The sequence below is a fragment of the Ranitomeya variabilis genome, chromosome 1 (genome assembly GCF_051348905.1).
Source record: "Ranitomeya variabilis isolate aRanVar5 chromosome 1, aRanVar5.hap1, whole genome shotgun sequence".
Taxonomy (NCBI): Eukaryota; Metazoa; Chordata; class Amphibia; order Anura; family Dendrobatidae; genus Ranitomeya; species Ranitomeya variabilis.
Genome location: NC_135232.1, coordinates 514,706,917 through 514,732,440, shown reverse-complemented (window position 1 = coordinate 514,732,440; position 25,524 = coordinate 514,706,917). Strand labels below are relative to the sequence as shown.

General features: G+C 45.2%; 1 protein-coding gene across 10 annotated transcripts in view; it reads right to left on the bottom strand.

The window, feature by feature from the left end:
• The window catches only part of PTPRS (protein tyrosine phosphatase receptor type S), a 721,726-nt gene that overhangs the window by 472,669 nt on the left and 223,533 nt on the right, over window positions 1–25,524 (bottom strand). For all 10 annotated transcript variants that reach the window (XM_077253515.1, XM_077253581.1, XM_077253506.1 and 7 more), the window contains exon 3: window positions 8,253–8,398. In XM_077253515.1, the coding sequence (XP_077109630.1) occupies window positions 8,253–8,398 (146 nt within the window). The remainder of the gene's footprint in view (window positions 1–8,252; window positions 8,399–25,524) is intronic.

Sequence of the window (25,524 nt, the reverse complement as noted above, 5' to 3'; positions counted from 1 at the left end):
CCGGCTGCAACCACTTTTGCAAAAGATGCAGCAGATCACACATTTGGGATCAAGGTGGTTTGTCACCATAATATGCCCAGTGGGGTACCCTTTGTGCTCTCACTGAAATAGTCACTCCTGCGCATGCCAAAAGTTTTTAACTTGGCATACTTCTGCGCATCCTGTAATACCAATCATAATAGGTGTTCTGGGGCTCACCAAATAGGGGGCCAGCACCTCTGACCATTGCTCTGGTGGTAGCTTCTCACGCTCCGCCACCTGCTCGAACACAGTCAAGAATGCTTCCACATCACCAGGGGTCATATTTTGCATAGCTCGTCTTACCGCCATCCAAACATACGTGTCCTCACCTGGACTTGGGGAAGAGGCTGCCGGCCTTCCACGAACCGCCTCTGCCAGAAAGTCAGTCTGCTGCTGGTGCTGCTGCTGCATAAGCAGCTTACTGGTCTCCTGTTGTGCCATCTGTTACTGCAGTAATTGTTGCTGGTGTTGCAGTTGCTGTTGCTGCTGTGACTATAGTAGATGTTTTAGCATGTCCTCCAACTTGCCTGACATATAAGTAGGCTTGTGACCGTCACAGGTGTTCGCTGGGAATGCTGCCCATACTTCTAACACCACCTGTGGTAGATCAGCTCACTTGGCTGCGCACAGAGGTACTCAGATGGAACACTGTGTCTTTAAGGATTCACTTGGGTTATTAGTTACAGCATAAACCAAGTTTTAAGCACAAAATAAACACAGCCCTTGGCCCTCTGGGTAAAACAGCATAACAAAACGGGAGCAATACGTGCAGTCCTTGCATAATTGGGGGTCAGCACACTGAGGGTTAGCAATGTCTTTTAACAGGCACCGCATGCACAAACATTGTCCTGGAGTCTTCCTCTCCAGGGCCCTGGAGTTTAGCTATTTAAACTCAGACCATGTGACTGTGAATCCATGTGACTGATCACATGACTGTGACATCACGCAGGTCCTGTCAACATGTCGATGCCAGCTCTGCAGGTGGAGATAAGGTGGACATTCTCCCAACCGCTCTATGAATGTCCACATAAACGAGCCCATTTATGCAACTTTACCTTAAGCCTCACAATATTTTAGAGTGCTGCAAGAAAATACTCTGGCTTTATATCACTGATGCCATTAAGCGAAGTGACACATATCTCTCCTCCTGTGTTTTACCAGTGACTCCATCATAAGCCCCAGGCCATGTGACTGAACACATGACTGTGACATCACACAGGTCCTGTCAGCACTCTATAGATGTCCTCATAAAAACCAGCCCGTTATGTAAGTTAGCTTAATCCTCACAACACCTAGTGTGCTGGAGGAAAATGCTCTGCCTTTCACATCACTGACGCCATTAAGCGTAGTGACACATATCTCCCCTCTAGTACTTTACCAGAGACTTTGTCACAACAGTTAAAGAGGTTTTACAACAAATGCATTTATTAGCAATTCCACAGATTAGGTGTGGAAATTGCCTCTTCAGAGAAAAAGAGGACTTGAACTCTATAGCGTCACCTATTGGAAGTAGCAATCCTACAAGTCACAATCAACACTTTAATGAGTCTTGCGACAAGTGCATGACTGCAGAAGAACAAATTGTTAGGGTGCATGTGAGATCACCTGTGGGCATCTTTGATAGTCCCATACACAGGGATCCCCAACAATTTCACTGCTTAGGTTTACTTGTTAAGTAAATCTAAAAAGTGAAAAAACATTTGAAGCTAGCAAGTCTAAAGAATTACATTATGTCTGAGTCTAATGGCTAGAGTTGCAATTAAGGTTCTGGCCAGTCTGATTCAGTGTAGCTCAGCAGAGTATGGATAAAATATTTCCTTTATTCCAAAAAGGATGGTCAAGGACAGAACTCCTAATAGGCATTAGTGACAGCCATTATTATAAGATAAATAGATATAATTCCAGATAGCAGTAGCAGGGCCAGACTGACCATCGAGAAAATTTGACAAATGCTAGATGGACTAGTCCAGCTGTGCGCCACTTCAAGCTGCAAAATTATTAACAGTACCGGATTCCTCAGGATACCGATAGTATTAACAGCTGCAGTGGGGCAGAGAGCCATCAACTTCCTGCTTCACCACTTACTCCAAAGAATCGCAGGCTGCTTCTGGACTGTGGCCTGTTGGAGGCCAGTGCCGTGCTGCGGGCGATAGTCAATGGGGTGCAGTTACGCAATAACAACACTCGACATCTACTTTGCACCAAGCTAGACGAAGAGATGAAAGCTGAGATGGACAGGGAGCCAGGGTATGATGAGTCTAAATGTTTTTATTACTATAGCTGTTTTGGCATCTATAATATAACGCTGGGAGCGTCACTCTGTCCGAAGCCTTTATAGGCAAGCGCCGGCGCAGTCTGGACCCCACAGAGTGATGCTCCCAGGAGATCGCGGTATGCGTAAGCACTGAACGCACACCGCGATCTCCAACGGAGAAGCAGGGACCAGCCAGGAGGGTGAGTATATGCTATATTTACCTGTCCCCGTTCCAGTGATGCGTGCTGCTCCATCCTCCGCCTGCGACTGTTCAGTCAGAGGGTGGCGCGCATTAACGCGTCATCGCGCCCTCTGAACTGAACGGTTCAGAGGGCGCGATGACGCGCTTAATGCGCGCCGCCCTCTGACTGAACAGTCACAGGCAGAGGACCCGGAAGATGGAGTGGAGCGCAGCAGTGGAACGGGGGACAGGTAAATATAGCAAGTGCCGGGGGCCTGAGCTAGCGGCGACTCCTGACCCCCCCAGCGCGCCGGTGTCCCCGCCTGCTCAGGCCGCCAGCACTCGGCGCCCAGCACAGCCGCCCGCACTCACCACCGCCACGCACAGCCGCCCGCACTCACCACCGCCACGCACAGCCGCCCGCACTCACCCCCGCCACGCACAGCCGCCCGCACGCACAGCCGCCCGCACTCACCACCGCCACGCACAGCCGCCCGCACTCACCACCGCCACGCACAGCCGCCCGCACGCACAGCCACCCGCACTCACCACTGCCACGCACAGCCGCCCGCACGCACAGCCGCCCGCACTCACCACCGCCACGCACAGCCGCCCGCACTCACCACCGCCACGCACAGCCGCCCGCACTCACCACCGCCACGCACAGCCGCCCGCACTCACCACCGCCACGCACAGCCGCCCGCACTCACAACCGCCATACCCAGCCACCCGCACTCACCACCGCCACGCACAGCCGCCCGCACTCACCACTGCCACGCACAGCCGCCCGTACGCACAGCCGCCTGCACTCACCACCTCCACGCACAGCCGCCCGCACTCACCACTGCCATGCTCAGCCGCCCGCACTCACCACAGCCACGCACAGCTGCCCGCACTCGGCACCGCCAAGCACAGCACCGCCACGCACAGCCGCCCGCACTCAGCAACGCCAAGCACAGCACCGCCACGCACAGCCGCCCGCACTCAGCACCGCCACGCACAGCTGCCCGCACTCAGCACCGCCACGCACAGCCGCCCGCACTCAGCACTGCCACGCACAGCCACCCGCACTCACCACCGCCATGCACAGCCGCCCGCACTCACCACCGCCACGCACAGCCGCCCGCACTCACCTCAGCCGCCCGCACTCGGCACCGCCAAGCACAGCACCGCCAAGCACAGCACCGCCACGCGCAGCCGCCCGCACTCAGCACCGCCACGCGCAGCCGCCCGCACTCAGCACCGCCACGCGCAGCCGCCCACACTCAGAAATGCCACGCGCAGCCGCCCGCACTCAGCACCGCCACGCGCAGCCGCCCGCACTCAGCACCGCCACGCGCAGCTGCCCGCACTCAGCACCGCCATACGCAGCCGCCCGCACTCAGCACCGCCACGCGCAGCCGCCCGCACTCAGCACAGCCACGTGCAGCCGCCTGCACTCACCACAGCCACGCTCAGCCACCCGCACTCACCACAGCCACGCGCAGCCGCCCGCACTCGGCACCGCCAAGCACAGCACCGCCACGCACGGCTGCCCACACTCAGCACCGCCAAGCACCGCACCACCATGCACAGCCGCCCGCTCTCAGCACCGCCACGCACAGCCGCCCGCACTCAGCACCGCCACGCACAGCCGCCCGCACTCAGCACCGCCACGCACAGCCGCCCGCACTCAGCACCGCCACGCACAGCCGCCCGCACTCACCACCGCCACGCACAGCCGCCCGCACTCACCCCAGCCGCCCGCACTCACCCCAGCCGCCCGCACTCAGCACAGCCGCCCGCACTCACCACCGCCACGCACAGCCGCCCGCACTCGGCACAGCCGCCCGCACTTAGCACAGCCGCTCGCACTCAGCACAGCTGCCCGCACTCAGCACAGCCGCCCGCACTCAGCACAGCCGCCCGCACTCAGCGCGCAGGATGGGAGCACATGACAGGATGGGGACGCAGGATGGAGCAGCATATGATAGGATGGGGGTGCAGGATGGAACAGCACATGACAGGATGGGGATGCAGGATGGAGCAGCACATGACAGGATCGGGGTGCAGGATGGGAGCACATGACAGGATGGGGATGCAGGATGGAGCAGCACATGACAGGATGGAACAGCACATGACAGGATGGGGACGCAGGATGGAGCAGCACATGACAGGATCGGGGCGCAGGATGGGAGCACATGACAGGATGGGGATGCAGGATGGAGCAGCACATGACAGGATGGGGATGCAGGATGGAGCAGCACATGACAGGATCGGGGTGCAGGATGGGAGCACATGACAGGATGGGGGCGCAGGATGGAACAGCACATGACAAGATGGGGATGCAGGATGGAGCAGCACATGACAGGATCGGGGTGCAGGATGGGAGCACATGACAGGATGGGGATGCAGGATGGAGCAGCACATGACAGGATGGAACAGCACATGACAGGATGGGGACGCAGGATGGAGCAGCACATGACAGGATCGGGGTGCAGGATGGGAGCACATGACAGGATGGGGATGCAGGATGGAGCAGCACATGACAGGATGGGGGCTCAGGATGGAGCAGCACATACCAGGATGGATACCATATACCAATATAAATGCTCGCCACCCGGGCGTAGAACGGATTCAATAGCTAGTTATATTATATATAGGGAAGCTGTTGGGGCATCATATTCTATATTGGAGGGCTGCGATTCACATCATACTTTGTACAGGAAGTTGTGGGGTTATCATACTGAGTTTAGGGTGCTGTGAGGGCCATCGTACTATACACTGTGTTCCAAATTATTATACAAATTGGATTTAAGTGTGATAAAGATTTAATTGTTTTGTTTTTCAAATAAACTCGTGGATGGTATTGTGTCTCAGGGCTCAATGGATCACTGAAATCAATCTTCAACACATGGGATAATTAGTTTTCCAGGTGATTCTAATTAATGGAAAACTACTTAAAAATGATGTTCCACATTATTAAGCAGGTCACAGTTTTCAAGTAACATGGGAAAGAAAAAGGATCTCTCTGCTGCTGAAAAGCATCAAATAGTGCAATGCCTTGGTGAAGGGATGAAAATATTAGAAATTTCCCGAAAACTTAAGCGTGATCATTGTACTGTTAAGAGATTTGTGGCTGTATCTGAGCACAGATGTGTTTGTGCTGATAAAGGCATAATGAGGAAGATTTCTGCCAGGCAAGTTCATCGGATTAAGAGAACCCATTACAAAGCAGCAAACAGATATTTGAAGATGCTGGTGCCTCTGGAGTCCCTTGAACCTCAAGGTGTAGGCTCCTTCAAAGGCTTGCTGTGGTGCATAAACCTACTATTCGGCCACCCTTAAACAGTGTTCACAAGCAGAAATGGTTGCATTGGGCCCACATATACATGAAGACTTATTTCCAAACATTCTTGTTTACTGATAAGTGTTGAGCAACCCTGGATGGTCCAAATGGATGGAGTAGTGGATGGTTGGTGTATGGCCACCATGTCCCAACAAGGCTGCAACAACAGCAAGGAGGCGGAGGAGTCATGTTTTGGGCCGAAATCATGGAGAAACAGCTGGTAGGGCCCTTTAAGGTTCCTGAAGGTGTGAAAATGACCTCTGCAAAGTATATAGAGTTTCTGACTGACAACTTTCCTCCATGGTATAAAAAGCAGAAATGTGCCTTCAGGAGCAAAATCATCTTCATGCTGACAATGCACCATCTCACGCTGCAAAGAAAACCTCTGAGTCATTGGCTGCTATGGGCATAAAAGGAGATAATCTCATGGTGTGGCCACCATCTTCCCCTGACCTCAACCCTATAGAGAACCTTTGGAGTATCATCAAGCAAAAGATCTATGAGGGTGGGAGGCCATTCACATCAAAACAGCAGCTCTGGGAGGCTATTCTGACTTCATGCAAAGAAAAAAAGCAGAAACTCAATGGATGCAGGAATTGTGAAGGTGATATCAAAGAAGGAACCCTTCTTACCCTATGGTAACATGTAACTTGGCCTGTTAGGATGTTTTGGAGTTAAATAGCTTTTTGTTCAGTGAAAGTAACCTCCTAATGCTGCAAATTCCACAAATGAGCATTTTCAGTTCTTTAAAACATATCAAATGTTTAGAAATTCTACTGTGCCTAATAATTTGGAACAGTGCATTTTAAGTTTTTATTCATTTTGGAGATTATACTGTTATCATTGGGAGGTTTATTCAATAAAATTCGATGTATACTCTAACTGGTGATGACTTATTAGACTGACTGTCATTTGCACCAACCATTTAGGAAAATCAGAGAAAAATGTCATTTGCATAATAATTTGGAACATAGTGTATGTAGACGGTTAAGGGGCCATCAAACTGTATATAGGGAGCTGTTGCACAATCATAACGTATATCGGGATCTGTAGAGCCATCATACAGTATATAGGGAGAAGCAGATTGTGGGGCTACTGGGTGTCAGACCCTCAATGAACTGATATTGATTACCCATCTTATGGACAGGTCATGAATATTAAAGTAGTTGACAACCCTTGAAATTTTTTAGTGCTTCTTTACCAAACTCAGCAACCTGTACCGTTATGAGTAGCAGCGTACAAAAAAAGATATAGTTGAGCTAAAGAGGAGAGAAGAAACCAAATTAATAATTAAATCATTCAGTCATAGCACACAAAAAAATGATTGTGCTAGTTATTGATGTTAAAATGCTAACTAGAAAGTCAATGGTCCAGAAGTGTCCATTCTAAATATCTATGTTTACCTCATTGGCACCTTTGTAATTAGGTTTTATTATGCAATACCATACAATTCTCTCTATACAGCTAATCCCTAAATCTGTTGGTTTTTTTTGTTCACATCCTGAGACTTTTTATTTAAGAGGGGTCTCAAACAAGGTGTTATCAGGAGGCTGGGGCTGCACTCACTTCCTCACATTGTCTATCACCCCTCTTGGGGCAGGATGTCATCAGGCAGTGGTGCTGCAGTGACTTACCACAATTTCTTTGATTGCCACCCTCTGAAGATGTCCTGAATCCATGGTGTTGACAGAAGCTGTGGGATAGGTGATGGTAGCACTGGCAGTCTGCTTCTGTACCAGTCGGCCCAGTATATTCCTGTAAATAGTATGAGGGTGGTGATAGAAGCTGAATGAGTGATAGCATCACTGCCCCACAGCTTCTATGACAGCTCTCAAATGAATTGTCACCAGTGGGTGGTGCTGGTGTGAGACAATCACCATCCTTAAATGAATCGTCATCAAGGGATAGTAATAAAAGAAGTTGTGGGGCAGAGGTAATGTGACTCACCATCTACATCCCGTAATTACATCTCCTTCCACAGTAAAAAACTGAGGCTGGTGGGGTCAGAAACAGAGTGCCAGCAAATCCATCACTTCTCCAATAGCTTCTATCAGTGCCATGGATTCAGGACATCTTCAGAAGGTGGCGATGCAAGAAACGGCAGTGAGCGACTGCAACGCCACCCCCCGATAGTGTCCTGTCCAAGGAGGGGTGATAGATGCTGCAGGGAAATGAGTGCAGCCCCAGCCTCCATGTATGTTCTGTTTGAGAATCCATTCAAAGGAAATGTCACTGGAAATTAAGTAAAAAAACACATTTAAGGATTAGATAGTGTGAAGTGTAGCCTAAAGCTAATTACAAAAGTGAATAGGGTGTAAAGATAGATATTTTCAAAGGACAGCCCTTTAACACGCTTAAGCCTCAAGACGATGAAATCCAATTAAAGTATATTTTTCCAATTCTCCAGTGATCACCTATTAATGTTCTTGTCATGTGCAACCTGATGTGTAAGGTGAATGTACACCCACCTCAAATCTCTGGGAGTTTACTTTCTTGCCTCGCTTGTTCCAGGTGACTCTGGGCTTGGGATCGCCAGTAGCTTGGCACACAAAGGAAGCCACGCCCCCAGAAACACCAATTTCATCCGTGGGCCTTTTGATAAACTCAGGAACACCTTGAGAAGAAACATAACACATGATTTAGGTAATGCCATGTGAATACCACTATGTGTGTGTGAGTCAGAGTGGCAGTACAGATCATCCCATATTAGTTACCAAAACATACTTCTTCCTTTGTATATTGTCCAGAAAATTAAAGAAACATATATAGTGCGAAACATTACTATGGAGCCAGAAAACATTTTAGAGACAAATAGTGAGAGGGGGCAAAACTGGGTCATGTGTTAGCTTTTCTAAACATGACCCTGGGATCACACAGCCTGTAAAGGGGTTTTCTCATCTTATTAAATGGTTCAAATTGCAAAGTGCTGGTAATAACAAGGAACTTTTCAATTTACCTCTTATTACAAATCTCCTCCATTCTTAAAAGGGCGTTTGTCACAAGCAAAATGCATTTTAAATGGGCTATATGGTGTTGTACAGGCCTTAAGGTACCGTCACATTTAGCGATGCTGCAGCGATATAGACAACGAGCTGATCGCTGCAGCGTTGCTGTTTAGGTCGCTGTAGAGACGTCAAACACAGCAGCTCCACAACGATGCAGGAGCGATCCTGTGACGTAGCGGTGACTCACTTATCGTTCTCACAGGTCGTTAGCTCCATGTAAAACATTGCTGGCATCGTTGCTTTTACTGTCAAACACGACGATACACGCCGATCTGACGACCAAATAAAGTTCTGGACTTCTAGCTCCGACCAGCAATGGCACAGCAGGATCCAGATCGCTGCAGCGTGTCAAACACAACGAGATCGCTATCCAGGACGCTGCAACGTCACGGATCATTGTCGTTCTCGTTGTAAAGTTGCTGAGTGTGAAGATACCTTTAGCCCCTATAACAACTATACTAGCACTGATACAGGAGCGATGCCTAAGTAAATACTTTGAAATTGTAGGAAAATGAGGCTACACTGTATTCCTTGGTGTGGCCAAGAGTTTGGTGCACCATTACGTCTCCTCTTTTGTACATTGTGTACCTTTTCCCTCTATTGACTAACAGTGCTTGCTTCCCAGAGTGAGGACTGTTCGAGCCCTGCTGGTGTTGTCTGTGCATGTGAAATGCCTGTCACCACACACAATGATCATCAGAGCCGCCAGATCTCGCTGTTAGGCTGCCGTCACACTAGCAGTATTAGGTCAGTATTTTACATCAGTGTGTGTAAGCCAACACCAGGAGTGGGTGATAAATCCAGAAGTGGTGCATATGTTTCTATTATACTTTTCCTCTAATTGTTCCACTCCTGGTTTTGGCTTACACATACTGAGGAAATATACTGACCAAATACTGATAGTGTGAACGTGGCCTTAGGGCACTTTACTGCTATTCATACTCGCTGAAGCAAGATTTGAGCAACGTGGACTGCGACAGAGCTTTTTGGCAACATTTTGGGTAATAAATTGGTGAACGAGGGACTGTCTCTTTTATTTCTGTCTTTTCATGTTTTTCAGGAATCTATTTCTGTACTACTTCAGATTTGTTAAATTACTGCAGACCTGAATTTGATTGTTTTTTTTTTTAAATAAACAGTTGAAAGAAGCATAGTGTGGGGGAATTTTTATTGAAATGTGTTTTTATTTTTTATAACCAGGTTAATAATGCGGATGTCTGATAGATGCCTCTGCATTTTTAACCCAAGGGGTTGATGGCAGCTATGATTTTTGACAAATCACAGCTTTCATCAATCCCAACTACCAATACCACAATTGCCCCAGGATAAGGGCAATTGGGAAGAGCCAGGCAAAACACCAGAATTGATGCATCTAATGTGATGCATTACTTCTGGGGTGGCGGCGGGATGGCATTTTTAGGCCGGGAAAGGCCCAATAACAAGGCACCTTCCCAGCCTGATAATTTCAGCTCACAGCTGTCTGCTTTACCTTAGCTGGTTATGAAAAACTGTTTGTTTGTTTTTTTCATTTATTTATTAGCTAAATTCACAATACAAAGTACAAGGTACCGTAAACTACATACGTATGGCATTCGTTATATATCTCAAGGATATCTTTCTAGCCTGATGATTTCAGCTCACAGCTGTCTGCTTTACCTTAGCTGGTTATGAAAAACTGTTTGTTTGTTTTTTTCATTTATTTATTAGCTAAATTCACAATACAAAGTACAAGGTACCGTAAACTACATACGTATGGCATTTGTTATATATCTCAAGGATATCTTTCTAGCCTGATAATTTCAGCTCACAGCTGTATGCTTTACCTGTGGCTGGTTATGAAAACTATTTTTTCATTTATTTAATGGCTAAATTCACAGTACAAAGTACAAGGTACCATAAACTACAAACGCACAGCATTCATTATATATCTCAAGGATATCTTTCTATCTATCTCTATCTTTGCTCATCTAACACCTAAACATCTGTTATTATTGGAAAGCCTACAGCCTGCACTGACCCTGCTGCCTCCTCACCACTACCGAAGCTACCACCTCACCAACACCGGTGCTCCTACAACCCTCAACCTATTGTCTCCATCCCCACCATCCTGTAGAATGTAAGCCCGCAAGGGCAGGGTCGTCACCCCTCTGTATCAGTCTTAAATTGTTAGTTTGCTTACTGTAAGTGATATCTGTCATTTGTGTGCGACCCCTTCTCATATATAGCACCATGGAATCAATGGTGCTATATAAATAAATAATAATAATAATTTCTGTTCTGCATTCGATACTGGTACGTGTCACATGGACCATGCAAAGATGTCACACTTTATGTAATCTGCAATAAACAGCACACACAGGAGGCAAGAATGCTGGGAAGTGTCTGCAGTGGTTGCACACAGCCGTTTCCCGCTCTCACAGAGCTCTGACAGCACACACAGGATATTTGAAAACATCAACTGGGAAAGGTAGGAGACCTAACATTTTGTGTTTTGGAAGTGATTAAGAAAAATAGGAGAAATGTTGACTGGGACAAACTCATCCTGCAGAATGAGACGCAGTGGATATTTAGAATGGATTCTGTCTCCCCCAAGGCCTAAATGAAAAGCTGACTTTTAGGTATTTCGTTTGAGCATCATGTGACTGACAGCATGACGCGGACTACAAGGGGCGGTGCGTGCGCAGTCTCAATGTGAGCAGTGTCGAAAAACAGCGGTGGTGGAACTGTTCTCTTTTGAACCTCTAGTGCACACCTGGCTTACTAGACATGCGCATTAACTAAAGGCAGACACTGTAGCCATCCATTGACACATACAGTACCTCTCTTCCCTGCTGTGAATGAATGGAAGATGAGGGAGGGATATTTATAACGGATTAGGACATATGTCCTGGAGGCCTACAACAAGGCCACGTCGTGTTTGACACACAAACTGGATGTCAAGTTGTTTTTTCCTGGAGCCAACTGATGAACCAGATGATGGAGAAACATGTCAAGGCTAACACATGAGACTTACACTTAGCACAAGATGCAGATAAGTGCATTCTCTTTTTTCAATAGGCCCTGTGGTGTAGCATATATCTGTGTCCAGCCCTGCAAACTGTAGGGCTGGACACAAACTGTACAAACTGTAGTTGACTAGCTGAAGAGCCCGGCGTTGCCTGGGCATAGTAAATATCTGTGGTTAGTTATAGCACCTCACTTTTTTTTATTTTCCCATCACGCCTCTCATTTTCCCCATCACATCTTTCATTTTCCCCCTCACATCTCTCATTTTCTCCCTCACACCTCTCATTTTCCCCCTCACCTCTTATTTTCCCCCTCACTCCTTTCATTCCCCCCTAACACTTGTCATTTCGACCTCACATCTGTCATTTTCCGATCACTCCACTATTTTCCCTCACTCCTCTCATTTTGCACTCACACCTTTTCATTTTCACCTCACACCTCTCATTTTCACCTCAGTATATACATGTTTGTCATCTCCCTTATATATAGTATACACCTGTATGTCATCTCCTGTATATAGTATATACCTGTATGTCATCTCCCCTGTATATAGTATATACCTGCTGTGTGTCATCTCCCCTGTATATAGTATATACCTGTATGTCATCTCCTCCTATATATAGTATATACCTGTATGTAATCTCCTCCTGTATATAGTATATACCTGTGTGTCATCTCACCTATATATAGTATATATCTGTGTGTCATCTCCTCCTGTATATAGTATATACCTGTATGCCATCTCCTCCTATACATAGCATATACCTGTGTCATCTGCTCCTGTATATACTATATACCTGTAGGTAATCTGCTCCTGTATATAGTATATACCTGTGTGTCATCTCCTCCTGTATATAGTATATACCTGTATGTCATCTCCTCCTGTATGTAGTATGTACCTGTATGTCATCTACTCCTCTATATAGTATATACCTGTGTGTCATCTCTCCTGTGTATAGTATATATCTGTGTGTCATTCCCTCCTGTATATAGTATATACCTGTGTGTCATCTCCCCTGTAAATAGTATATACCTATGTGTCATCTCCTCCTGTACATAGTATATATCTGTATGTCATCTCCTCCTGTATTAGACCTCGTTCACACGTTATTTGGTCAGTATTTTTACCTCAGTATTTGTAAGCTAAATTGGCAGCCTGATAAATCCCCAGCCAACAGTAAGCCCACCCCCTGGCAGTATATATTAGCTCACACATACACATAATAGACTGGTCATGTGACTGACAGCTGCCGGATTCCTATATGGTACATTTATTGCTCTTGTAGTTTGTCTGCTTATTAATCAGATTTTTATTTTTGAAGGATAATACCAGACTTGTGTGTGTGTTTTAGGGTGAGTTTTGTGTGTCAAGTTGTGTGTGTTGAGTTGCGTGTGGCGACATGCATGTAGCAACTTTTGTGAGATGAGTTTTGTGTGGCGACATGCGTGTAGCAACTTTTTGTGTGTCGAATTGCATGTGACAGGTTAGTGTAGCAAGTTGTGTGCAGCAAGTTTTGCGCATGGCGAGTTTTGAACGTGGCGAGTTTTATGTGTGGTGCCTCTTGAGTATGTGCAAATTTTGTTTGAGGCAACTTTTGCATGTGTTGCAACTTTTGTGCATGTGGCAATTTTTCCGCGTGTGCAAGTTTTGCGTGTGGCGAGTTTTCCATGAGGTGAGTTTTGCACGTGTGGCGAGTTTTGCATGTGGAGAATCTGGTCATTTAATCATGTTTAAAATGGTGTGTATTTTTTTGCCTCCCCAGATTGTACATCACAATTAGGTATGCACTACACCTTTGCATCCTAGTGACAGCTAGCATTCAGGGAGTTGGTTACTATTCTTAGCCATTACTGCACTCTGTAGGACAGGCTATGTATTATTTTGGGCATGTGCAATTAATACCCTTTTGAGAGTGATGCGGTGCTGTGGCCGTATTATGGGCCTTTTGTTTGCACAGGGATATGTCACATCCCTTTGTTTTTAATGTTTTTTAAATAATGTTCTGTCTTTTGCATATTTGTGGAATAAAGCTGTTACTATGATATTTATATGGTGGTGACTCCCGTTTTTGTTAGGCCCACCTTTTTTCTCTTCATATGTCTCACAGTGGTCTTTGGGCCTATGTTTGAGTCCCACCGACCGTGGTGCCCCCATTTGCTTTTTTGGTCCACAGTTTCTCCATGCGGTTGTCTTTTGCCCGCAATTTCTGGGTGTTGGCACACGGTTGAGTTTTATTGATTATTATTATTGGATATTTGTTTATCTTTATAAAGATGGATTTGGCGGCCAGAGAGGCAGCATGGAGTAGCCAGGCTAAGAATTTATTCTCAGAGGATATCTCTGGTTTTACTGTTGGTGACCCTGGCTCAGATGATTTTCAACAGGTGACCAGGGAATTAGTTAATTTACATAAAGCATATGCTAAAACATGGTGGAATTTGAAAACCTTGGAGGAGTATAAGCGTGTGGGGATCATCCCTAGGGGTCTCAGAGTACAAATATTTCCAGCCTGGGAGGTTGACACTGGTTTTCAGAGGACCTGGGAGTCGGGGTTGTCCAAGTGTTCCTTCATAATCCTGGATATGTTGATTGGACATGATCAAGGGGCCCTGAGGTCGTTGAGAGATAAAATGCAGGTACTAGAGGGCAAACTAGATGGTTTTGACCATAAGTCAATGGTGGAGCCATTCCAGGGTCAGCTTAAGAGCACCCTAGACAGCTTTGAAAAAGAAATTACCACTAAGAAGAGACAAAAGTTTAAAAGGGACCAGATGGATTTCAGGAATGGCCGTGCCTATAAATGGTCACATAAAGGAAATAAGAGGTTTGGCAATGGGCCTGAGCAGGCCGAAAGTAATGTGGCTAGTGGGTCGGACATACCCTCCAGTGATGGTTTTTTATCATCCGAGCCGAGCGACGTCGAAGGCGCAGGAGGAGGGGCCGGAGGAGGAGACACTTCCCAACAGAGGCGTGTCCGGAACCGCAAAGTATGGTCGCCCAGATACAGGAGGGAGACGCGACAGACCAGGAGACGCCAATACTAGATTCACCCAGCGCCACTGGTAAGCTACGTATTATTAATTTATCAGGTTATGTCCTTTCTGAACGTGAAAAGAATCTGCTGGAAAAGGGGCTTTCTTTTTGCCCCACCAGTGGGCTGGATACATTTTTGTTTATCAAAGATGTGTATCTATTCTGCAGGCAGCTCACCTTTAAACTTTTGTACCATCGTCCCTCTGCTCTAGATGAACTGCCCATTGCTGACCGACTCGTTTTGAGGGATCTCTTAGAGCTTCTGGATGAGGGAGAGGAGTGCCAGCCCAGAAGAAAGTTCACTGGAAGGCTTCCCTCACAAGCTACTCCCCCGTTTACTTTGTTCCCGGCGGTACAGAGTTTCATCAACGCCGTGTGTAAGGAGGTACACGATCTTAAATTGGATGGTATGAGGGGGAGGAACATTAGTCAACAGGACCAGGTTATTTTGGCTAAATTGGGTTCCAACCGGGACTTTGTCATCCGCGAAGCGGATAAGGGGGGTAACCTGGTCATCTGGCCGGTTGATCTCTATATCCAAGAAGCCAGGCGCCAATTGGGCAACACAGATTGTTATCAAGTGCTTCCCTCGGATCCTACTTGTGTTTTTCAGGCCAAGCTGAATCGCCTATTGGAGGCTGCATTTACACGTAGTATCATCAATAAACGTGAAAGGGATTTTTTAAACAACCAGTATCCCAGGACTCCCACCTTCTACATGCTTCCTAAGGTGCATAAGTCCTTACAGGCTCCTCCTGGTAGGCCCATAGTCTCTGGGATTGGTGGGTTGCTTGAAAAGCCATGTACTTATATTGATTTTTTTCTTCAGCCTATAGTTTTGTCCCTCAAGTCATATGTCAAGGATTCTACATCTCTTATTTTACAACTTCGGGACCTGGAGATTCCGTCAGGGGCTTGGCTTGTCACGCTTGACGTTGAGTCTCTGTATACGTGTATTGGACATGATTGGGGTATAGGTGCCGTATCGTATTTTTTGGACCTGAAAACTACAGGAGACAGAGGGCATGATTCGTTTACTTTGGACCTTTTGCATTTTGTATTGGATCAAAACTATTTCGTGTTCGATCGTGTCTACTACAGGCAGGTAAGGGGGACTGCCATGGGAGCTCGGTGTGCCCCCTCTTACGCCAATTTGGCCTTGGGTTGGTGGGAGGCGACCAGGGTTTATGGTTTGGAACTTTTCTCAGAGCATGTCATGAAGTGGTCGCGTTATATTGATGACGTTGTGTTTATTTGGACAGGCACTCTGGAGCTCTGTAAAGAATTTGTGAGTGTTCTAAATGATAACCCTTGGAATATTCGTCTTTCATCACACTACTCCCAGACGGAAATTGACTTTTTGGATCTAAAGTTGCAGGTGAGGGGACAACATATCCAGACAACTCTTTATCGAAAACCAACGGCTACGAACAGCCTCCTCCACTTTGATAGCTTCCATCCTTTGCATTTGAAAAGTGGTATCCCCAAGGGTCAATTCCTAAGAATTAGGAGGAATTGCAGTGAGCATGAGGAGTTCACTAGACATTCCCGTGAGCTCACTGCACGTTTCCGGGAGAGGGGTTACCCCAGGCGTATCATCTCCCAGGCTTATATGACTGCCAACAACAGCAAGAGAGATGACTTGTTACAGGGTAGGCACAGGATCAGTGACAAGCCGCTGGGTATAATTACAACTTTTAATAACCAGTGGCAAGACCTACGGGGGATCCTGTCCAAGTATTGGGGTATTTTACAAAGTGAGTCGAAACTCCTCCCGCATATTGCCCCCCAACCTAATCTGGTGGCCAGGCGGGCCAGAAGTCTCAGAGACCAACTGAGCCATAGTCATTTTCAGCGGCCGATCACTAGGCTTGGCAGAGGGGTTAGACTTAGGGGTACCTATCCGTGCGGTAACTGCAACATCTGCCCCTTTACCAGTCGTGATGAAAAAGTGATGGTGCCTTTTTTGTCTTCACAGATGCCCACTAAGACCTATTTTAATTGCAGGACACGGAATCTGGTTTACGCACTGGTGTGCCCCTGCCTTAAGGTCTACGTGGGCCAAACCACACAGGAACTTAGGAGACGTATACAGCAACATTTCTCCAATATCTCTACGGCGCAAAAGGACAGTTTAAAGGGGAAAACCCTTACATCAGTGGCGGCGCATTATCTGGCTCAACACAACTCACATTGGGCTGGTACGAAGATTCTAGGACTTGAACTAGTAAAGATGAACATGAGGGGTGGAAATATTACCCTTGAACTTTTACGACGTGAATCCAAGTGGATTTTTGACCTGAATTGTGTCATGCCACTAGGCATTAATGAAGATCTGCTATTTTCCGGCTTCTATAAACAATGAGATGTATTATTAGCTGTGTGTAAATTGGTTAATATATATCCAGCACGGCTGAAACCATATATTTGGCTTCCATTTTTGTACTCTGTCTAACAGCGTGTTTATATGTGCATATTTATAATTATATTTATTATTTTTGTCCGGAGTTCAGCCTTCCAATGGATTTTGTCCTCAGGGGGTGTTATGATTGGCCATCTGATAGCCCTGTCTGTGCTTTTTCACGTTTTTAGGGCATATTGTGTGATTTTCTCTTTTTCCACTTGCCCAAAAAGCACCGTACGGTTTTCCCCCCCCTTCCCTCTCTCCTTCCCTTTAGCCTCCTATCCCACCCCTTCCCCTCCTTTCCCCCCCCCCCTTTTCATCTTGAGGTACTCCCGTTGTTCACTGATGGGGTTTATATACTGCTCTCTTTTCTCTCTTATTTATCATGTACAGTATAAGTATACATGTGACTATTATCAATTTGCCCATCTTTGGCAAGATTTTTTCGGTGCCTAACATTACGCTGTCTCTCAAAGCAGGCCCCCGCTGCTATCTTAGCGTTGTTTTTCATCTCATTTCCCTAGCGCAAGCGCTCTCTACCATTGTTTATGCGCTGCCATGGCAACCAGGAGCGGAGCTCATACTTCCGCTCTTGGACGCCGGCGCATGCGCAGTAACTACATGCCGGGCCCGGCAGACTAACAAACGCCATTACTGCTGCTCCATGCGGCCCATCTGGCCGCCTACACAGCTGCATATTGGTAAGTCATTTTATGACGCTTATTTAAGCTGAAGGCAGGGCATGCAGACATCACTCCTGACGAAGCCACCGCTGTGTGGCGACACGCGTTGGGTGTCTGCTGCCCGCACCTCCTTTAGGGTACACATGCCCGTGTAAGCAATCTGTGGTATTTTTGTGCTATTACAATTGCCTTTGTGCTCCAGGTCGTGGCTTTCCCTTATCTGGTGGGTATTCTACCCATGTTCACACATAGCATGCTGTCTAAATCTGGTCATTTAATCATGTTTAAAATGGTGTGTATTTTTTTGCCTCCCCAGATTGTACATCACAATTAGGTATGCACTACACCTTTGCATCCTAGTGACAGCTAGCATTCAGGGAGTTGGTTACTATTCTTAGCCATTACTGCACTCTGTAGGACAGGCTATGTATTATTTTGGGCATGTGCAATTAATACCCTTTTGAGAGTGATGCGGTGCTGTGGCCGTATTATGGGCCTTTTGTTTGCACAGGGATATGTCACATCCCTTTGTTTTTAATGTTTTTTAAATAATGTTCTGTCTTTTGCATATTTGTGGAATAAAGCTGTTACTATGATATTTATATGGTGGTGACTCCCGTTTTTGTTAGGCCCACCTTTTTTCTCTTCATATGTCTCGCATGTGGAGAGTTTTGCGCGTGGCGAGTTTTGAGCGGCGACTTTTGTGTTTCGACTTTTATGTGGCGAGGTTGGTGTATGTGTGATGAAATGTGCGCTGAGGGTGGTATATGTGTTTGAGCACGTGGTAGTGTGTGGCGCATTTTGTGTGTGTGTTCATATCCCCGTGGTGGTGAGGTGATTATCCCATGTCGGGGCCCCACCTTAGCAACTGTACAGTATATACTCTTTGGCGCCATCGCTCCCATTCTTTAAGTCCCCCTTGTTCACATCTGGCAGCTGTTAATTTGCCTCCAACACTTTTCCTTTCATTTTTTCCCCATTATGTAGATAGGGGCAAAATTGTTTGGTGAATTGGAAAGCGCGGGGTTAAAATTTCACCTCACAACATAGCTTTGACGCTCTCGGGGTCCAGACGTGTGACTGTGCAAAATTTTGTGCCTGTAGCTGCGACGCCTCCAACACTTTTCCTCTCACTTTTTCCCCATTATGTAGATAGGGGCAAAATTGTTTGGTGAATTGGAAAGCGCGGGGTTAAAATTTCACCTCACAACATAGCCTATGACGCTCTCGGGGTCCAGACGTGTGACTGTGCAAAATTTTGTGGCTGTAGCTGCGACGGTTCAGATGCCAATCCCGGACATACACACATACACACATTCAGCTTTATATATTAGATGACAAACCCTGCAAGTTCTATTGTCTTTTGAATCACTGATTTCTCTCCATGGGAATAGATTTTAGCCTGGGAAGTATCCACTCCCTTAGGCATTTTTTTTTAAATTGTAATTTTTATTGAAATTTTTTAAAATTTTACAGGAAAAGAAAAAATAATTAGTAATTTTTGATTTTCACTACCCCCTTTGGCATTTTTAACCCCTTTACCCCAAAGGGTGGTTTGCACGTTAATGACCGGGCCAATTTTTACAATTCTGACCACTGTCCCTTTATGAGGTTATAACTCTGGAACGCTTCTACGGATCCCGGTGATTCTGACATTGTTTTCTCGTGACATATTTTACTTCATGGTAGTGGTAAAATTTCTTTGATATTACCTGCGCTTATTTGTGAAAAAAACGGAAATTTGGTGAAAATTTTGAAAATTTCGCAATTTTCCAACTTTGAATTTTTATACAATTAAATCACAGAGATATGTCACACAAAATACTTAATAAGTAACATTTCCCACATGTCTACTTTACATCAGCACAATTTTGGAACCCAAATTTTTTTTTGTTAGGGAGTTATAAGGGTTAAAAGTTGACCAGCAATTTCTCATTTTTACAACACCATTTTTTTTTTAGGGACCACATCTTATTTGAAGTCATTTTGAGGGGTCTATATGATAGAAAATACCCACAAGTGACACCATTCTAAAAATTGCACCCCACAAGGTGCTCAAAACCACATTCAAGAAGTTTATTAACCCTTCAGGTGTTTCACAGGAATTTTTGGAATGTTTAAATAAAAATGAACATTTAACTTTTTTTACACAAAAAATTTACTTCAACTCCAATTTATTTTATTTTACCAAGGGTAACAGGAGAAAATGGACCCCAAAAGTTGTTGTACAATTTGTCCTGAGTACGCCGATATCCCATATGTTGGGGTAAACCACTGTTTGGGCGCATGGCAGAGCTCGGAAGCGAAGGAGCGCCATTTGACTTTTCAATGCAAAATTGACTGGAATTGAGATGGGACGCCATGTTGCGTTTGGAGAGCCCCTGATGTGCCGAAACATTGAAACCCCCCACAAGTGACACCATTTTGGAAAGTAGACCCCCTAAGGAGCTTATCTAGATGTGTGGTGAGCACTTTGACCCATTAAGTGATTCACAGAAGCTTATAATGCAGAGCCGTAAAAAGACGCTTTTTATTGCAAAAAATGTTTTTTCTGCGTTACCACATTTTGAGGGCCCCGTGAGCGCGGCTGATCGCGCTGGACGTACTATTCCGTCCTTGGGAAGTAGGGCCCACCCGACATGGATGGAATAGTACGTCCAATGGCAGAAAGGGGTTAAATTTTCTCGGTCTAGATTAGCCAATAATAGGATCTATTAGGGTCACCCGACGAGGAGCGGGGGGTGCTATTGGGGGGGGCGCTATTAACCCATTTTCTAGGGTACCAACCTCCGCAGCCAGCTAGGGACATTAAGTGAAAGCCAGCTTTTAATCTTCCCCCTTTTTTTTCTAGCATAGGGCAATATATCTGTTGGTTTGAACATAGATGTCAATTGAATACACTTGTTTTCTATTTTTTTATGTCTGTTTACCCAGTAATATCTTGCACAAGGGATGAATTGTATGGCTATAAATGTGTAATATATACAGTACAGACCAAAAGTTTGGACACACCTTCTCATTTAAAGATTTTTCTGTATTTTCATGACAATGAAAATTGTAAATTCGCACTGAAGGCATCAAAACTATGAATTAACACATGTGGAATTATATACTTAACAAAAAAGTGTGAAACAACTGAAAATATGTCTTATATGCTAGTTTCTTCAAAGTAGCCACCTTCTGCTTTGATGACTGCTTTGCATACTCTTGGCATTCTCTTCACAGGTGTGCCCTGTCAGTTTAATAAGTGGGATTTCTTGCCTTATAAATGGGGTTGGGACCATCAGTTATGTTGAGCAGAAGTCTGGTGGATACACAGCTCATAGTCCTACTGAATAGACTATTAGAATTTGTATTATGGCAAGAAAAAAGCAGCTAAGTAAAGAAAAACGAGTGGCCATCATTACTTTAAGAAATGAATGTCAGTCAGTCCTAAAAATTGGGAAAACTTTGAAACCAGCATGGCAACCACAGCATCTTGCAGCGGCACGCTATTCCATCTGGTTTGTGTTTAGTTGGACCATCATTTATTTTTCAATAGGACAAGGACCCCAAACACACCTCCAGGCTTATTTGACCAAGAAGGAGAGTGATGGGGTGCTATGCCAATGACCTGGCCTCTACAGTCACCAGGCCTGAACCCAATCGAGATGGTTTGGGGTGAGCTGGACCGCAGAGTGAAGGCAAAAGGGCCAACAAGTGCTAAGCATCTCTGGGAACTCCTTCAAGATTGTTGGAAGACCATTCCCGGTGACTACCTCCTGAAGCTCATCAAGAGAATGCCAAGAGTGTGCAAAGCAGTCATCAAAGCAAAAGGTGGCTACTTTGAAGAACCTAGAATATAAGACATAATTTCAGTTGTTTCACACTTTTTTGTTAAGTATATAATTCCACATGTGTTAATTCATAGTTTTGATGCCTTCAGTGCGAATGTACAATTTTTAGAGTCATGAAAATACAGAAAAAAAATACAGAAATATCTTGAAGTGAGGTGTGTCCAAACTTTTGGTCTGTACTGTATATATATATATATATATATATATATATATATATATATATATATATATATATATACATATATCTAAAAGAATGTTTCCTTTCAAAACTGTGCATAAATGACAGAATTGCGCCATGTAAAAGTTCATGTTAAAGTTAATTTATTATGTTAAAATCACAATGCAATTGGACAGCAATCACATGCTAGGTGTTAAAAATCGGAAGGCACTTGCATGAAAATCGCATTGTACTTGCATGACACTTGTCCGACTTTACTGGACTGAAATCGGACATTTTTTTTTTTTTCTTTTAACGGTGACGGGCATGATAACTATCCTGTGATGCATTGTTCACAAGTGTGCCATCTTAACCCCCTTTTGATATGTGCTGTAATAATAAATGGAAAATCAGCTCGCCCCTGAGGCGTAATCCAAGTCCAGGATAGGAGCACAGCAATCCTGCGGCTGCACAGCAATCGGCAACTTGAACAGTGTGAAAATGGATCCAGCTCACACACCAGGGTGTTGATAAAAAATCTTTCATTCGGCTTTATTTGGAATACACACGTCGGATTCCCCCTCTTTCCTGGCACAAGACAGCCGATCTATACAGCTGACATGTGCCCGCAGCAGCCGTGGGTTGAATCACGATCTACCCGTGGCTGTTAACTAGTTAATTGCTGAAGTCAATCTCTGACAGCGGCATTTAATTCGTGCTTACAGGAAGCACACCACTGGCTCCGCCCATCAGTGACCCCGTCAAATGATCGCAGGTCACCGATAGTGTTAGCATGACAACCGGAGGTCTGGAGCAGACCTCTGTGGTTGTCATTGCCAGATTGCTATGAGCGCAGCCCCTTGGTCGGCGCTTATAGCAGGTGTGCATTTCTGGTACACACAGGCATCTGATCATCGCCTGTGTGTAGCAGAGACAATCAAAGTACTGCAGCTTCTCGTCTCCCATGGAGACTATTGAAGCATGCCAAAAGTAAAAAAAAATGTTTTTAAAAAATATTTTAAAATATCACTTTTCGCCCTATTCAAAATAAAACAATACAAAAATCAAATATACACATATTTGGTATCACCACATTTAGAATCGCATGACCTATCACGATAAAATAATTAATTAACCCAATCGTTAACCGGCATAACGAGAAAAAAATTCAAAACGCCAGAATTAAGTTTTTTGTTCACAGCTTCATTGCAATAAAATGCAATAACAGGCGATCAAAACATTGTATCTATACCAAAATTGCACCAATAAAAACGTCAGCTCGGCATGTGAAGAATAAGCCCTCACCCTGTTAGGCACTGGGATTCTCCCACTGCACAGGGTAGATCCCAAGCCTTGTCTACCTCTGCAGTCTCCCATTCTGCTCCAGCAGGTGTAGGGGCTACTCAGCAAAGATGTCAGTCTCAGCATCTTGCTCAGACTCAGGCTGTTCACTTGGTTACTGCTGGCCTTCCAGCTAAAGCTATGGTAATCAGCAATAAGCAGCAGCAAACAGACATTCCAGAGGCTAAGTCCAGAAATCACTCTACTGATCATACTCGTGAGGTGGCGACTTCTCACTGGTGGTCGGTCATCAGCTGCTCGGATGATGTGCAGGTCCGGATTGGTCCTCGAGCTGACTGGACTTAAGCTGAATGTTAAAGGTTCTATGTAGCGCACGCCGGCGTGCTAAGATAATTTATATCTTACTAGATGGTGGCCCGATTCTAACGCATCGGGTATTCTAGAATATGTATGTAGTTTATTTATGAAGATTTAATTATAATGCAATGAATACACAGGATTTTCCGGGTAAAATATATACATTATCAGTTTAGCTGTGTTTAAATCCCGCGCCAATATCACTGATTGGTCGCTGCCGGCCAAGAGAGACCAATCAGCGCAGTGGGGTTTAAATCTCGAGCCAATATCGCCGATTGGTCGTGGCCGGCGGGGTGCGACCAATCAGCGAAGCGTGGTTCAAATCCCAGGCCAATTCGCGGCCGGACTGCGCCTGTCGCTGATTGGTTGCTGGCAGCTGGCGAGACCAATCAACGACGCGGGATTTCCGTTACAGACAAACAGACAGAATTAGATGATTATATAGTAGATACCCGATGCATTAGAATCGGGCCACCATCTAGTATTCATATAAACATTGGTGCTTACATTTATATTTTAACCCATTGGACACACTGCCATTGTTTTTCTCCTGTCTTTATTTTAAGAGTCAAAACTTTATTAGTCATCTATCGTTGTATGACAGCTTGTTTTCTACAGGATGACTTATAGTTTTCAAAGACACCATTTATTTTACCATATGATAAACTTAAAAACGGGGAAAATTTTTATTCTCTCACTTACACACTGTCCTCCATGTTATTCTCTCCCTCACAGACTGTCCTCCATGTTATTCTCTCCCTCACAGACTGTCCTCCATGTTATTCTCTCCCTCACAGACTGTCCTCCATGTTATTCTCTCCCTGACAGACTGTTCTCCATGTTATTCTCTCCCTGACAGACTGTTCTCCATGTTATTCTCTCCCTCACAGACTGTCTTCCATGTTATTCTCTCCCTCACAGACAGTCCTTCATGCTATTCTCATTCTAGTATATGTATGTAGTTTATGTATGAACGCTGATTGATCAAGGCCGGGCGCGACCAATCAGTGACGCGGGATTTCGGTTACAGACAAACAGATCCTTAGACAATTATATATATATATATAGATGAGTGTGTGGAACATAATGGTAGTGTGGACTTGTCTGTGTGTGCTCAGGGTAGGCGTATAGCCTTTAGAATTCCGGCACCTTTGCTGTGATTGTGTCCACTACCTGCATAAATATAAATTTTCAAGCGGGCACCATTCAATAATATATAGATAGATAACGTGGGTTCACTACCAAGCATGTATTATGTAAATCACAATTTAAAGAAAAAAGCACATGCCAAAAGCGGTTGGAACTCCACAAGAAGATTTTGTTTCAAAATTACAAAAGTTTATTTCCACATAGAGGTACTACACACAATTTAAAAACATTTAAAAATCCCACAGAGGAAAAACAGCTCCAATAGTCCAGAAGACAAATCTTGCAAATATTTGCCACATAATATAAATATTGCCTGGTTTAAAGAGATTTTTTTGCACCAAATACGTTTATATATATCTCAATTGCTGCATAAAGTATTATTCAGAGAGTGTATATATACAATTCTCATATATGGAACCCTTGGGTTAGCGATATTATATATACAAGAGGTACATGTCATACAAATCACAAATGGTATGGCAAGCTCATAAATTGTGACACTTATGCCCACAGAAAACGTGCTGTCTCTATATTTTCATGCATTAATAGTGCTTGGTCTGATATTAGGTCTACAAAGATGCTCACACCAATACCAATGACAGCACAGATCATAAAAATCAATGAGAAGGCATGCTTGCCAAACAAGATGACAGATACAGGCTAAATACTTCACCCTAATCAGTCCTCTATAGTCGCCCCCTGGTCCCTAAAGCAGCGGTGTAGCCAGGATAGGTTGGAGTACGGGACCCACGCGTTCCGACACACTCGGTGTCTTTTTCAAGGTGAGTGTCACTCACCTTGAAAAAG